The sequence below is a fragment of the Taudactylus pleione genome, unplaced genomic scaffold, assembly GCF_031769625.1.
Source record: "Taudactylus pleione unplaced genomic scaffold, aTauple2 ptg001146l, whole genome shotgun sequence".
Classification (NCBI taxonomy): domain Eukaryota; kingdom Metazoa; phylum Chordata; class Amphibia; order Anura; family Myobatrachidae; genus Taudactylus; species Taudactylus pleione.
This window is the reverse complement of record NW_028285547.1, coordinates 494,081-511,254: the sequence shown is the minus strand read 5'-3', so window position 1 is coordinate 511,254 and position 17,174 is coordinate 494,081. Positions and strand designations below refer to the sequence as shown.

The window sequence follows — 17,174 nt, the reverse complement described above, 5'->3', positions numbered from 1 at the left end:
GAGAGACAGAGGACGGTAGACAATGCCAGGTGCAGGAATGAGAGAGAGAGAGAGAGACAGAGGACGGGAGACAATGCCAGGTGCAGGAATGAGAGAGAGACAGAGGACGGGAGACAATGCCAGGTGCAGGAATGAGAGAGAGACAGAGGACGGGAGACAATGCCAGGTGCAGGAATGAGAGAGAGACAGAGGACGGGAGACAATGCCAGGTGCAGGAATGAGAGAGACACAGAGGACGGGAGACAATGCCAGGTGCAGGAATGAGAGAGAGAGACAGAGGACGGCAGACAATGCCAGGTGCAGGAATGAGAGAGAGAGACAGAGGACGGCAGACAATGCCAGGTGCAGGAATGAGAGAGAGAGAGAGAGGACGGCAGACAATGCCAGGTGCAGGAATGAGAGAGAGAGAGAGAGAGAGAGAGAGAGGACGGCAGACAATGCCAGGTGCAGGAATGAGAGAGAGACAGAGGACGGCAGACAATGCCAGGTGCAGGAATGAGAGAGACAGGACGGCAGACAATGCCAAGTGCAGGAATGAGAGAGACAGGACGGCAGACAATGCCAGGAGCAGGAATGAGAGAGACAGGGGACAGCTTTGGGAATAGAGTAAGATAGAGCAAGTAATTGTCTACCTGGAAAAACCATGTTGCAATGCAAGGGCTGCAAATACATTCACTACAATTTAGATGTCAGTTTGGACACACCCCAATCTAAATCTCTCTGCACATTTTAAATTCTGCCCCACCTGCAGTGCAGCATAAATTTACCAAGATGCACAGTTACTGGCTATATCTTACTCTATTCCAAAGCTGAATCAGGCCCCATGTCAGGAGCAGCAATGAGCGAGACAGATGGCAGACAATGCTAGGTGATGGAATGAGAGAGACAGCGGACAGCTAGAGGAGTTGTGGGGGCACCAGTGTCCACATCAGCGCCTCCGGTCTGACTCCTGAGACTGGAGGTAAGACTGCGCAAAAATGCGGGTCCCCGCGAACAGGGTTCCACCTTACCTGTCCCCGGAATTCCGGGCTGCAGTCTGGGGTCCGGGGAGCCTGCTAGCTAGTCCCCCTCGGTGCCTCGCTGGAGTACCTAGCACAGGCTTGGTGTCACGGCGCCGAGGAGGGGTGATGGGGCGGCAGCACAGACGTCCGGAGGACAGTCTGGTGCTGCTCGCCCGTTATAGTAAAAATAGAAATTAAATAAAATCATAAAATAACAGTTTGGGCTGCTTAATGCAGCCCTGTTATAATGGTGATCCAGCTCCTGCTGGACACCAACGAAACTGCTTCGCTTTTTGGAGTTTAGTACGTAGGGAGTCAGATCGTAGTCCCCATTGATAATAATGGGGACTGCAATCTGCAGTGGGCGGGATATAGGGGGAAGGACCGAAGCATCCTGGGATTGAAAAGCTTCGCTGTTGATGTCCGGTTATCAGGTCCCACCTACATCCAAATGTCTCCCTGTGGAGCCCTATGGACCCTGAAGAGGAAACATACAAAATCTAAATCTCTCTGCACATTTTCAATCTGCCCCACCTGCAGTGCAGCATGGTTTTACCAAGATGCACGGTTATTGGCTATATCTTACTCTATTCCCAGAGCTGAATCAGGCCCAATGTCAGGAGCAGCAATGACCGAGACAGGCGGCAGACAATGCTAGGTGATGGAATGAGCAAGACAGACGGCAGACAATGCTAGGTGATGGAATGAGCAAGACAGACGGCAGACAATGCTAGGTGATGGAATGAGAGAGACAGCGGACAGCAGACAATGCCAGGAGCAGGAATGAGGACAGAAGTGATATGTTACACATACATAGAAGCTGATAATAAAGACAAGAAATGGGGGAGGCAGAAAGATACAGGTCAGTGGGGCAGAACGAATGGAGAGAGATGGTTGGTTCCCACCTTCCCAGTCTGTGCTGGGTACGGACGGCACTGCAGGGTAAGCATCTCCAAAATCATAATCTACAGAGACCAGGGACAAAAGAGCAGATTAGAAAGAGGCGCAGGTTGTCCCTGTGTTACTGCACCATGTTCTGAGTGTGACACTATATCATTGCGTATAATGTCTCCAGATTGCACAACCCAGCAGCGCTAGCAGATATCGCATAGCGCTCGTACCTTCACTGGATGGAGCAATGGCACTGTCGTCCCACTCCAGGTTGGTGGAGTTATTGGAGTTGAAGGAATTGAGGGACAGGCTGTCAGAGCCGTGGATGTTGCTGGGGAGACGGTCCTCGAAATCTAGGAGATACTGGGGTTTGTAGTATTCTGGCATGTACGGAGCCAGGTCCAGGTACGGAACATCCTAGGGAGAGGTCAGAGCTTGTAAGAAAATAAGAGTTCATCTTCCCCTTATACACAGAATCGCAGTCTCACAATGTGGTAGACATAGGATTTATGGTTACCAGAATACAAACCAAAAAAAAGGAAATCTAAAGATCACAGCCCATCTCTCGCACCCTAAATAGGAACAACCTCCTCATATGTTCCTTCCACCTGGGAGAGAACATACAAGTGTTCCTGAGCCATGTGCAAATGTTAGCTGCAAAGACAGACTCCTGTCTGCTTCCTGGTGGCCTCCTCCTGCGTCATAGCTTCCCTGACTGGTGCTCACTCACTGGTGGCTTCCTCCTGAAGCAGAGCTTCCCTGACTGGTGCTCACTCACTGGTGGCTTCCTCCTGTGTCACAGCTTCTCTGATCTGTGCTCAGTCACTGGTGGCTTCCTCCTGCCTCACAGGTTCCCTGACTGATGCTCACTCGCTGGTGGCTTCCTCCTGTGTCACAGTTTCTCTGATATGTGCTCACTCACTGGTGGCTTCATCCTGAGTCACAACTTCTCTGACTGGTGCTCACTCCTTAATGGCTTCATCCTGCATCACAGGTTTTCTGACTTGTGCTCACTCACTGGTGGTTCCTCTTGCATCACAGCTCCTGACTCTTGAGTTTAAAACACAGGTTCTCAAACTCGGTCCTCAGGACCCCAAACAGTGCATGTTTTCCAGGTCTCCTCAGAGAATCACAGGTGAAATAATTAGTTCCATCTGTGAAAATGTTAAAATGTGCCAGTGAGTAATGAGTACACCTGTGCACCTGCTGGGTAACCTGGAAAACGTGAACTGTGTGGCGGTCCTGAAGACAGAGTTTGAGAACCACTGGTCTAGAAGAACTGTATAGGAAATCTGCTAGGGATCAATCAGGAACCTGTCTTTGCATATAGTGTGGGGATAGAGGAGCTTCCAGGCAGTGGGAGCAAGCAGGATATTTATACTGATCACAGTAAAAAGTCAGTCGCCGATGAAGACATTTACGCCTATTTCCATTATCCCCTTATTCAATTCCATTGACTTTTCGCCAGGGCGAAAAGTCAATGCAATAAAACGGGGATAATTTTTTGCTTGCCTTTAGTAGGCGAAAAAAAAGTGCAGGATTGGGGTTTAGGGGTATAGGCTTAAAAAACATAGCCTGCACCCCTGAGAATGGTCCCTAAAAATAAGGTGTAAAAAAAAAAAAAAAAAGTTTTAAAAAAATAGGGACACCCCAAAAATGTAATTTAAATTTTGGGGTAAAAAAAAAAAAAATAGGGAACACACTTCTAAATTAGCGGAATGGAGTCCAGAGGGGTTCCCTTATACGCGGCAGGTGTTTTCTTCACTGCGGGAGCAGCGGCAGATGCATTTTTGCAGAATTTTTAAAAATCATTTAAGGGGCTTAAAAATACACTTGCACCCATTTTCAAGTACCCCAAATTTGATGGGCATAGTTATTTTTCCCAAACAAACCTTCTAAATGCTCTTCTGCATCACCTTCTTCAAAGCCGCATTTATGTACATGCCGCGGCTATTTAAAAACCCGACATTCTTCTGCAGGCAAAAACGGGGGTAACCATAGTGATCCCCCAGGTCTGGGCGTCCTACAATTATTTCCCAAAAATTCCCGTATTTTTTCGTAGATCAAAGTTTCGCCGGTTCCCGATTTCGCCTACTTTGAAACTGAATTACGGGAATTAGCGAGCACGCGCGCGATACTTTTCCACCTGGAAAACAGGCGAAAAGTCCAGCAGGCGAAAAGTCTGGACTTTTCGCCTCAAATTGAATACGGGCCATAGATGGATATAACTTACCAGCTCCAAATCGAACCTAATGAACTCCAGGCCGGACACGAGCGTTAGGAAGAGTGTGAGGTGGTCATGGCTACAGACCAAGGCATTTCTGGAAGAGAGAGGAACATTCTACTGGACGAGGCATAAAGGAGGCACGGTGCCGCCTGCATGGAGTCTCCGTCCGCACAACTTACTTGTAGTAGTATTTCTGTAAAAGACTTTGGTTCTCCTGGAATAATCTCAGGTAACTTTCCAGGGAATTCTCATTGAGAGCGAGGTACAGCCAGGCGCGGCCTGCCGGGGAACACAAGGTATTAGGACGTTTGTGCTGGACATGGGCGGCTGGCTACATTGAGTGGGGCTCATTACTCACTGCGCCCCAGGAGAGTTGCCACATGCTCCTGATCCTCGATCTGCTTCACCGCTTCCCTCCGTGTAAAGTGTACGACCAGCACCCAGTAACCAGAGGAGATGTCCTGTAACCTGGGGGAAGGAGACAACAATGACCCTCTGTCATAATACCAGTAAGAGAATAGCATGACGGAAGCAGCCAAACAGCCACCTCTGCTGCCTCCCCATCGTTCAGTCGCAACGAGGGGTCTACTGCCTCCCCATCGTTCACTCGCAACGAGGGGTCTACTGCCTCCCCATCATTCACTCGCAACGAGGGGTCTACTGCCTCCCCATCGTTCACTCGCAACGAGGGGTCTACTGCCTCCCCATCGTTCACTCGCAACGAGGGGTCTACTGCCTCCCCATCGTTCACTCGCAACGAGGGGTCTACTGCCTCCCCATCGTTCACTCGCAACGAGGGGTCTACTGCCTCCCCATCGTTCACTCGCAACGAGGGGTCTACTGCCTCCCCATCGTTCACTCGCAACGAGGGGTCTACTGCCTCCCCATCGTTCACTCGCAACGAGGGGTCTACTGCCTCCCCATCGTTCACTCGCAACGAGGGGTCTACTGCCTCCCCATCGTTCACTCGCAACGAGGGGTCTACTGCCTCCCCATCGTTCACTCGCAACGAGGGGTCTACTGCCTCCCCATCGTTCACTCGCAACGAGGGGTCTACTGCCTCCCCATCGTTCACTCGCAACGAGGGGTCTACTGCCTCCCCATCGTTCACTCCCAATGAGGGGTCTACTGCCTCCCCATCGTTCACTCCCAATGAGGGGTCTACTGCCTCCCCATCGTTCACTCCCAATGAGGGGTCTACTGCCTCCCCATCGTTCACTCCCAATGAGGGGTCTACTGCCTCCCCATCGTTCACTCGCAACGAGGGGTCTACGCCTCCCCATCGTTCACTCGCAACGAGGGGTCTACGCCTCCCCATCGTTCACTCGCAATGAGGGGTCTACGGGGCATCTGCTTCTTGCATGTAGTTGGGCCACATATGGACACATCTTTAGAGGCGTTACACTATACCCATGTACAGCTTTTATTAGCTTGGAGCATCTGGGCAGTGGTGACAGCAGCTGGGGGCATGGGAAGCCCCCTACTCACCCGTAAAGCAGCGCGTGGTCCAGGTGTTCGCACAGTCTCTGCAGGACGCGGTCATGGTTTCGTATGGCGGGCGTTTCATCTTCACACGCAGCAAAGTAACTCTGTAACTGAGGGGGTAAATATCAGGGCATCAATACAGGCGGAGCGACCTCACCCACATGTACATTGTGGCAGGGACGGGTTAGGTTAGCAGAAGATTTATACATCCAGGATTTAGGAGTCTATGTACTAATAATCGCGGACCGGGCGCCATTATTATGTACCTCACTTGCTGGGGATATATTTTTAATAGAAAGTACTACAGTACTGGGAACTCGCAGGGACAGCGGTTGCGGTAACCGCTGTCCCCGCAAATTATATCCACGGGATTTAGGAGAAGTATTTTCACAGAATTGAAAGACTTCCCAGGGGAAGCATCAGCTTCTGGAACTGATCGGGGCCTGCGGGGGATAGATGGTGTAAACTACAGTGGCGAAACTATGAAATGTTTAGCTTTTTGGAGTTTAGTACATAGGGGTCAGATCGTAGTCCCCATCGATAATAATGGGGATTGCGATTTGTAGTGCTAATTAGCACTTAGTCTTTGGTTTCCTGCTGCCTCCATTCCCCTCCTCACATCATGTCACTGCCCCTGTCACATACAGCCCTGTCCTCACTAACACATCACTCATCTCCTGATATACTCTGTGCTGCTGGGGACCCTGCTCCTCCCACTATATAACTCTCAGTATGTGGCTTCCTGCTGCCTCCATTCCCCTCCTCACATCCAGTCACTGCCCCTGTCACATACAATCACATATACACCCAGACTTACATAACATTACTAAAATAAAATGACCACGTTTATGTTTGATGTTAGTATAAATGACACATAATTTGAATGGAAATGTCCTTTCGCTTTTGTGGAAGTAGTAAGAGACACCGCTGGTCCCTTGCCACAGACTCTGGTGACATTCTGGATATGGGTGAAGCCCCCACCCTGGTGCCCCCCTATAGGCAGTCTGCACCCAGGAAGGAAGAACAGACCTATGTAAGATCACTGTGAGCAGAAGCAAGTCTCACACCACAGTCTTTATATATATAGGAAAAGGGAACCTCTTGTCCCGCAATGTACAACAGCGGCAGTCACAAGACAGTCTGCAGAGCTGACAATTAAAGGGCCAGCACCACCCCAGCTCATGCCCCAGGGAGAGGATTACAGGGCAGAGTCCTGGCTGTGATAACATTTATTACACTCCCAGCTGTGAACTGAAGGGGACGTAATGATCACAGATTTCCATAAGGGCTAAGAAATGCTTTATGCCTGGAACCAGGAATTCAGCATATTAAGGGTCACTGATCATCCAATAATTCTATGTTGTAGGACTACAACTCTCAGCATGCTGCCGTGCCAGCCAGATACAATCTGAGATAGAAAGAACCTCACACTAATTGGCCCCTGAATAACCAAATGGGGGTCTGGAATGGTGACGTCTCACATCCTGGGAATACCGCGCTGGGGTGGGTCTGTCCGGTGCAGAGCCCAAGCCGGCCCCCATAAAACCCCTGTAATACGGCTATAATACCTGCAGAGGGACAAGTGTGCACTTACATCAATAGCAGCTGACAATATAGCCCCCCCCCAATCTCTCTCAGAGAACGCTGACCCAAGTGTGTGCACTTACATCAATAGCAGCTGACAATACCCCCCCCCCCCATCAGACAATATATTCCCCTCCCAATCTCTCAGAGAGAACGCTGTCCCGAGTGTGTGTAGCCTTCTACTATATAATGTAGGGATGTTTAATTAAGGAGTATAGTATAGTGCACCAAGTCTGGACCCCAATTACCGATCGGATAATACAGAATAACCTATGGGTATAAGTGGTACCAGGCCGTGCTGGATAGTGCGGTGACCACGTGGTAGGAAGAGGACACGGATTACTGATTGGATAATACAGAATATACTATGGGTATAAGTGGTACCAGGCCGTGCTGGATAGTGCAGTGACCACGTGGTAGGAAGAGGAGCCTGAGGAAGACACAGCGGTTGCTGGGAGACGTGTTATATTGGGTGAGGAGGTCACCAGACCCTGACACCCCAGGTCTCGGGACCATGCACCCGAGCTGGACAGCTGCTGAGGGACAGGACCCTGATGGTGTTCTGCTGACAGCGGCGTTCTGGGGCGAGACGCTGCCGTTCAGCTGCCATGGGCTCGTTTTGTCAGATTCCTAAATACCTGACAGGGAGGAACCTCACCCAAAAACAGGTCTATCAGCCGTGTGCTTAACCCTTCCACAGTCAGAGCCACGTGCTTCACGTGATATCCTCTATGTACCGACCTGCAGCGTCCATAGCATTCAGCAATTATATGGTACACACACTACTGACCTACCCACACGGCAGCCGCACGGCTATATACACACTACACGTACAGTCATGTGTTTTACTATATGACATCACTAATCATCCAGTTCTCACCAAGTCCTAAAATGTGACTCTAATCATGTGACAAATAACACATTTCACTTCATCATTATGTGTACGTTATTATATAATCATCAGAAGCCCCCACCTCTACATAACAGCGGAACATTTCTCCGTTCGGCCTGGGGGGGGATTCAGGTTCGAGCTAACACGATGTAAGGAGAATACACATCTGCAGTGGTCTAAGCGAAGGGATTGATGTTACCCACCTGTAAATAAATGGTCACACTCACATTTCCCAAAAAACTGAGGACCCGTTTGCGTAGTGAGAATGATTTACAAATAGGGAACACTGATCCTTACCAATATTCCCAGGTGAGAATGTCCCAGGAAAATCGCCCAAAGATCAGACCGTATGATTGTCCACGAGACTGTGAACGTGAGGCCACCTGACCGACTACTGACAACAGAGGGGGCGATTCAATTATTTAAGGCACGGTAATTAATGGGCGCCCAATGCTGCAATTCAATTGTTTGTGGGCATCCAATAATTATTGTGCTTGTTGAGCCCAATTGGACTGGGTTCAGCCACGTAAAATGGCTAAACCGGTCTAAAGTCCAGGTAAGACGAAATGTGAAGTGAAAAAAGTTGATCCATGCACAAGAATCTCTATCAAGTGGTAAAGGGTCATTTTATATACCAACCTATATGTAATTGGTGTCACAATCACCGGACGTTCGTTACACAGTGGGTGGTGGTACGCCGCGTTGGTAGTAACTCCTACATGCAACAAAAGGTAGGGTTACCAAGGGGGCCATACAAAGAAAGACCTCTTTGGCGGCGCACTCTTAATGGCATTAATGTTCTAAAATATAACTTTTATTAATGTATTCAACATGAAAATAATAAAAATATCTTCAATACTGTCTCAAAAAGAAAAAGACTAGATTATACGTACCTCTTAGCATACCTATCATAGAGAAAACGTATCTCTATGTGTATGTATATATATATATATATATATATATATATATATATATATATATATGAGAATTTATGAAATAAATAAGATTTAAAATATCATATGGCGTGTCATAAACTCCTGACGTGTTTATAGGTGAAAATATTTGATGCTCAAAAAGTGTTGCTCAATATTTTAAAACAGGCTGAGCCTCCCCTATCCAAATATTCCGAAATACTGAATATTTTTAGCATGACTGAGAAAGTGAAACCTCTGCCTTCTGATGGTTCAGTGTACACAAAGTTTGTTTAAAGCACAAAATTATTAAAATACAGTATAAAATAACCTTCAGGCTGTGTGTATATGAAACATAAATTAATTTTCATGTATGTACACAAACATTTTTTTATGCACAAAATTATGAAAAATATTGTATAAAATGACCTGCAGGCTGTGTGTATAAGGTGTATATAACACACACACGTATATTATATATATATATATATATAATATATATATATATATATATATATACACACATACATATACATACACACATACAAACATATATACACACACGCACACACATACACAACGGGCGATGTCACTGACTATGCGCAGGAGGGCACATAGTCAGGGACTGAGCGGGTACACACTGCCTGATGTGTCATCCAATCCGCTGGATCGGACGAGATATTGTCTGGTGTGTACCCGGCATTAGATTTATATTTTATGAAAACTCCACATTGTAGGTACACAAGCATATGAAAACAGGTGTGTAAGATACACTGTACATACTACTGATCACCTAAGGAACCACACATCATTTGTGCATAGATCAGGGTCTTATACCTCACTAGCTGCAAGAATCGCATCATAACAGAGCAATATTGTAACCCTATCAGAGGACATATAGAATGGTGCCCCCGTCCCTAATGTATATATGTGCCCCCTCAGAGGGTGTAGTCACATGTAAGCATACATTTGTGTTACATTACCTAATTACAGGTACGATAAATCTCCAGCAAAGCCAACAAAATGCGCTTAGTACATTTCAGTGTTACATATTCGCATCAAACACTCCATGAATGCCATGTAACACTCTGCTACTAGTGTCTGATAATAAATGATGTAAGTAGTGTATACTCCAGGTAGGTGTTGCATATATATATAGAATATTGAGCAACATTACCCATCAAACATTTTCACCTATAAAACACGTCAGTAGTTTATGACGCTCCATGTGATATTTTAAATCTTACTTATTTCATAAATTCTCAAAAACATCAATACATAAAGAGATACGACAGCTCTATGATAGATATACTAAGTAGTACGTATGACCTAGTCTCTTTTTTTTGCGACAGTATTGAAGATATAAAAAAAAAATACATTAATAAATTAAAGTTATATTTTAGAACATTAGTTCAATTAAGAGAGAGCTGCCAAAGATACGTCTTTCTTCGGATGACCCCCCCTTGGTCACCCTACCTTTTGTTGAATATGCCGGAGGACGGGATCCTGGGCATCGATATACAGACGCTGGAATCCTGACGACGATATCCCGAAGAGAATCAGGATACCGATGTTGGCATCCCGACCTTCACCATCCCGAAGGTAAGTAGACTGATGATACTTAGCCCGAGGATGGGGGGAGGTTAGGTTTAGCCGCCCCTGGGGGGAGATAAGGGTTAGGCACCCCTCGGGGTGGGTTAGGCTACGGGGGAGGGGTGTTAGGTATCACCTGGGGGAGGTTTGAGTTAGGCACCCCCCCCTCGAGGAGGTTAGGGTTAGGCACCACCACGGGACGGTTAGGATGGGGGGGGGTGGATGAGAGGGGAGAAGGGTTAGGGTACTTCCCACCCCTGTCGGGATTTCACTCCATCAGGCTTCCGGGTTTGGGATTTGAACTGCCGGCTATTCATACCCAGCCAACACTTTATAAGATAACCTGGCTCATGTTACCCCATAACGGTTACAGAATCAGTAACTTCCTTCTTCGTGGTGGGAGAAAATCTGTCACCTGGGACTGCAGTTATTAATCTGTAGGACACTGTGAGGACTAGACGCCTGGCTTTAGGTATCAGGACACTGACAATGGGCTGAGGAGGAGGGTATGTGAGTGTACGTGTAGAATGGGCTCATAGCATTTACTGTAGATGAAGATTATGTATAATATAACGCACATACACTGTACAGATGTACACTGTGGGGCTCATTGAGCTTTGGACGTACGTCTATTTTTAGCATGTGTACCGTGTGTGTACATACGATTACATTATATTAGCAGGCTGTGTACACGCCAAGTACGATATATGTGACCTGTCCACAAATACGATTGTCAGGGGGCAATACTGCTGGGTGCAATAATCGCTTCTGATAGGCTGATTATGGGCTGACTCCTCCTACTGACAGTACATAAGTCATTACCCTGTATATTATATTCATCTAGTCACATTATCGGTGATTCTGCGGGACCTCTGCAGGGAAGAAGATACCCATCAGAAACAACACGTCTGTATCTTATGACATTTTAGATAGAACATTTACAGTTGTTAATATGTGTCCAGACATTATTCCCACAACTGTGTATATCAGGGCCGGCTCCAGGGGTTTCTGCGCCCTGTGCAGGTCCAGTGACTGTCTCCCCTGTAGTCACGCGCAAAGGGGGTGTGACCTAATTACCATATGCTACGCCCCCTAGATAACGTTATTGGGTGCGCGCACGTATGGCATGCCTCCCAATAACATCAGGCTGGGGGCAAGCCCAGCTCTAAGTCAGTAGCTGGGCTGCCCCCAGCTCTCTCCCTGCACTGAGAGAATGGGTGCGCGGAATCCATTCTTCTTCCCAGCTGCGGCGGTGGAGGTGACCAACATCCCGACCGCCCGCGGGACACTACGTTCCGCTGGTGGAATAGCGGGGCAGTGCCCGAAAGTCGGGACTGTCCCGCTGAAATCGGGAATGGCTGGTAGGGGTGCGCCCCTGTTCGACCGCACTGGTCGAACATGCCTCGAGCCGCCCTGGTGTATATAGTACTATAAAGTGCATACATCTCTGTACAGGGTGCAAATATATTATATAAATGTCTGACATGCCTGGTGCAAATACTACCATTCTCCAGCTGGATGCACCAAGAGATAGAGACCAGCACCCCAGATATCTCTATTAATTGCCCAGGTGCCCTCTAAGGGGAAACTGTAGATAAGCTACAGACAGAGGCGCTCTCAGGGTCAGTACATAGAAAGAGAAACACTGCAGCCCGGGCAGGTTTAGGTCAACGTTTCAGATATATTTATCTTTTATTAGGGACTAAACCTGCTCAGGCTGCAGTGTTTATCTGTCTATGTGCTAGTCCTCAGCATGCCACTGCGGGATACACACAGTATATATACACATACACACACACTAGTCCTCAGCATGCCACTGCGGGATATACACAGTATATATACACATACACACACACTAGTCCTCAGCATGCCACTGCGGGATACACACAGTATATATACACATACACACACACTAGTCCTCAGCATGCCACTGCGGGATACACACAGTATATATACACATACACACACACTAGTCCTCAGCATGCCACTGCGGGAAACACACATAGAAAGATATATAGATATATATATATATTTTATGTCCCAACAAAGCGGCAGCACTCACAGGACTTGACAGAAGTATATGAAGAAAGACTGCAGACACGCAGATGTAATCTAATGTTTCAATTCATGTTAGAATTTTCATCAGGGATAGAACGATTCTATTTCTATGGCAGAGATTCCGAGCAAAAATTCTTCACCTCTATAAGTCTGGGTCTATATGATCTATACATGTGCACTGTGTAATACATAATCTTATACACAGGGTATAGAATAGACAGCGTCATATATAGCACACAGGATACACTAATGGGTGTTTAAATATAATAGGTGTATAATATATAATGTACAGTATGGGTGTATTAGCACATATAAAGCGTCACTCTAGAGATTCTTGAATACGTGAAAGGACTGAAAGCTTTACTGTGGTACTGTGTTACTGTGATTGTGTTACTGTGGTACTGTGTTACTATGTTACTGTGATTGTGCTACTGTGGTACTGTGTTACTGTGATTGTGTTACTGTGATTGTGTTACTGTGGTACTGTGATTGTGTTACTGTGATTGTGTTACTGTGGTACTGTGTTACTATGTTACTGTGATTGTGCTACTGTGGTACTGTGTTACTGTGATTGTGCTACTGTGTTACTGTGATTGTGTTACTATGTTACTGTGATTGTGCTAATGTGGTACTGTGTTACTATGTTACTGTGATTGTGTTACTGTGATTGTGTTACTATGTTACTGTGTTACTATGTTACTATGTTACTGTGTTACTGTGGTACTGTGATACTATGTTACTGTGTTACTGTGTTACTGTGATACTGTGTTACTGTGGTACTGTGTTACTGTGGTACTGTGTTACTGTGGTACTGTGGTACTGTGGTACTGTGTTACTATGTTACTGTGATTGTGTTACTATGTTACTGTGATTGTGTTACTGTGGTACTATGTTACTATGTTACTGTGTTACTATGTTACTGTGATTGTGTTACTGTGATTGTGTTACTGTGATTGTGTTACTGTGGTACTATGTTACTGTGATTGTGTTACTGTGGTACTGTGATAGTGTTACTGTGATTGTGTTACTGTGGTACTATGTTACTGTGATTGTGTTACTGTGTTACTGTGGTACTGTGTTACTGTGATTGTGTTACTGTGTTACTGTGTTTTTGTGTTACTGTGGTACTGTGTTACTGTGATTGTGTTACTGTGTTACTGTGATACTATGTTACTGTGATACTATGTTACTGTGATTGTGTTACTGTGGTACTATGTTACTGTGTTACTATGTTACTTATTGTGTTACTGTGGTACTGTGTTACTGTGATTGTGTTACTGTGTTTTTGTGTTACTGTGGTACTGTGTTATTGTGTTACTGTGTTACTGTGTTACTGTGATTGTGTTACTGTGGTACTATGTTACTGTGATTGTGTTACTGTGGTACTATGTTACTGTGATTGTGTTACTGTGGTACTGTGATTGTGTTACTGTGATTGTGTTACTGTGGTACTGTGTTACTATGTTACTGTGATTGTGCTACTGTGGTACTGTGTTACTGTGATTGTGCTACTGTGTTACTGTGATTGTGTTACTATGTTACTGTGATTGTGCTACTGTGGTACTGTGTTACTATGTTACTGTGATTGTGTTACTATGTTACTGTGTTACTATGTTACTATGTTACTGTGTTACTGTGATACTATGTTACTGTGGTACTGTGTTACTGTGATACTATGTTACTGTGGTACTGTGTTACTATGTTACTGTGATTGTGTTACTGTGGTACTATGTTACTATGTTACTGTGTTTGTGTTACTGTGGTACTGTGATTGTGTTACTGTGATTGTGTTACAGTGGTACTGTGATTGTGTTACTGTGGTACTATGTTACTGTGATTGTGTTACTGTGTTACTGTGATACTATGTTACTGTGGTACTGTGTTACTGTGATTGTGTTACTGTGTTACTGTGGTACTGTGATACTATGTTACTGTGATACTATGTTACTGTGGTACTGTGTTACTGTGATACTATGTTACTGTGGTACTGTGTTACTATGTTACTGTGATTGTGTTACTATGTTACTGTGATTGTGTTACTGTGGTACTATGTTACTATGTTACTGTGATTGTGTTACTGTGGTACTGTGATTGTGTTACTGTGGTACTGTGATTGTGTTACTGTGGTACTATGTTACTGTGATTGTGTTACTGTGGTACTGTGATAGTGTTACTGTGATTGTGTTACTGTGGTACTATGTTACTGTGATTGTGTTACTGTGTTACTGTGATACTATGTTACTGTGGTACTGTGTTACTGTGATTGTGTTACTGTGTTACTGTGATACTATGTTACTGTGGTACTGTGTTACTGTGATTGTGTTACTGTGTTACTGTGTTTTTGTGTTACTGTGGTACTGTGATACTATGTTACTGTGATACTATGTTACTGTGGTACTGTGTTACTGTGATACTATGTTACTGTGGTACTGTGTTACTATGTTACTGTGATTGTGTTACTATGTTACTGTGATTGTGTTACTGTGGTACTATGTTACTATGTTACTGTGATTGTGTTACTGTGGTACTGTGATTGTGTTACTGTGGTACTGTGATTGTGTTACTGTGGTACTATGTTACTGTGATTGTGTTACTGTGGTACTGTGATAGTGTTACTGTGATTGTGTTACTGTGGTACTATGTTACTGTGATTGTGTTACTGTGTTACTGTGATACTATGTTACTGTGGTACTGTGTTACTGTGATTGTGTTACTGTGTTACTGTGATACTATGTTACTGTGGTACTGTGTTACTGTGATACTATGTTACTGTGGTACTGTGTTACTGTGATTGTGTTACTGTGTTTTTGTGTTACTGTGGTACTGTGTTACTGTGATTGTGTTACTGTGTTACTGTGATACTATGTTACTGTGATACTATGTTACTGTGATTGTGTTACTGTGGTACTATGTTACTGTGTTACTATGTTACTGATTGTGTTACTGTGGTACTGTTACTGTGATTGTGTTACTGTGTTTTTGTGTTACTGTGTTACTGTGTTACTGTGATTGTGTTACTGTGGTACTATGTTACTGTGATTGTGTTACTGTGGTAGTAATCAGTCTTTTCACGTATTTAAGAGTCTCTAGAGTGCGGCTTTATTTTTTATATATATATAATATACGGTGTGTATATATATATATATATATATATATATATATATACACACACACACAATGTATAGGTGTAGACAGAGTGTATGTATGTGTGTGTGTAGAAGTAGTATGATATGTAACACAGGCTATAAAGTTGTAAACAATGTATGGGTGTATACTAAACTATATATATATATATATATATATATATATATATATATATAGTGTGTAGACAGTATATTATATAACACAAGATATATAGGTATATAATTTCATTGCAGATATAATGTATAGGTATATAAATATATATCTCTCATAGGTGTAGACTGTATAATATATGACACACAGGATATATATGTGGGTATAACACAGGGCATTAGAGAGGGTGCAGCTAGTACCCCCCCCTCCCTCACTCCCGGGGTCTCACCTTCCGGACGGAGAGGTTGATGTTCTCCAGGATCCGGTCCTTCACCTGCCGCGGATCCATCCGCCCCGACCGGCTCCCAGCGCTCCCGAGTCCCGAGCAATCATGTGACCGCAGGAAGCGGCGTCATGCTGGAGGCGGGGAAAGGGGCGGGGCCTTCTGAATGTTTACGAAGCTGCCTCTAATGGGCGTGGCCACGGCAAATGTTTGGCTCCTGCTGGAGAATGTTGTCTATCGCCTCCTCCGACACCGTGACGTAAAGGGCGGAGTCCTCTATTGGCTCCACCCATACCGCGGCGTAAGGGGCGGGTCTTCTACTGACAGCTGCCATGCATGCACAGTGTACAGTACACATTCTGCACACACCTATATAATATATGCACACACACACACACATATATATATATATATATATATATATATATATATATATATTTATTATAAGGGCACAGTCGTGCCCTTATAATAAGTCTGAATCGAATAATCAGAAATCTCCATAGAGAATTCAAGAGGTGGGGCAGGGTGTTTAAGGGGCTACACCTCACAAGCTATTGGAGGTACCCGGTTGAAATTTGGCATGGGTGGGTAGAACTGTCGCTCGGTGCTGTGTGCAAAATTTCAGGGCAAAAACATAAAAAATGAGGACATGGGAGTAATCTAAAGATCCAGCTGTCACTTTTTTTCTGACATTCTCAATTAGGACCACTTTTCTGCTGTTCTCTATGGGGGATTTCTGGGAAGGCATAGCTCAGGGTAGGGGGCGAATTTAGACTTGGGGTTTATTTTATTAGGTAGCTATTGTGCCAGGGTAAGGGCTTTTGGGGTTCAGGTAATTGAGAAAGTTACAGTTTTTAAGCTATTACCACACAAATACGCCATTACAAAGATAGGAAGTTTCAATTCCTTACGCAGCCTCAGTAGGACCCTCCAGCAGGTGTACTCACTGTGGCTTCACCTGGGTGCACCACGATGGCTGTTCTCTGCAGGCGGTAGCGGGGGCCGGGACCAGGGG

General features: G+C 45.2%; 1 protein-coding gene across 1 annotated transcript; it reads right to left on the bottom strand.

Annotated features, from left to right (window-relative positions):
- Positions 1 to 1,454: 1,454 nt before the first annotated feature.
- LOC148453480 (pleckstrin homology domain-containing family M member 2-like) lies at positions 1,455 to 16,311 on the bottom strand. Its single transcript, XM_088462084.1, has 7 exons — positions 16,166 to 16,311; positions 5,608 to 5,714; positions 4,478 to 4,587; positions 4,299 to 4,398; positions 4,126 to 4,213; positions 2,123 to 2,309; positions 1,455 to 1,966 (listed from the first exon to the last, which is right to left on the bottom strand). The coding sequence occupies exons 1-7, from the start codon at positions 16,223 to 16,225 to the stop codon at positions 1,656 to 1,658; spliced, it is 963 nt and encodes a 320-aa protein (XP_088318210.1). The 5' UTR covers positions 16,226 to 16,311; the 3' UTR covers positions 1,455 to 1,655.
- Positions 16,312 to 17,174: the final 863 nt, after the last annotated feature.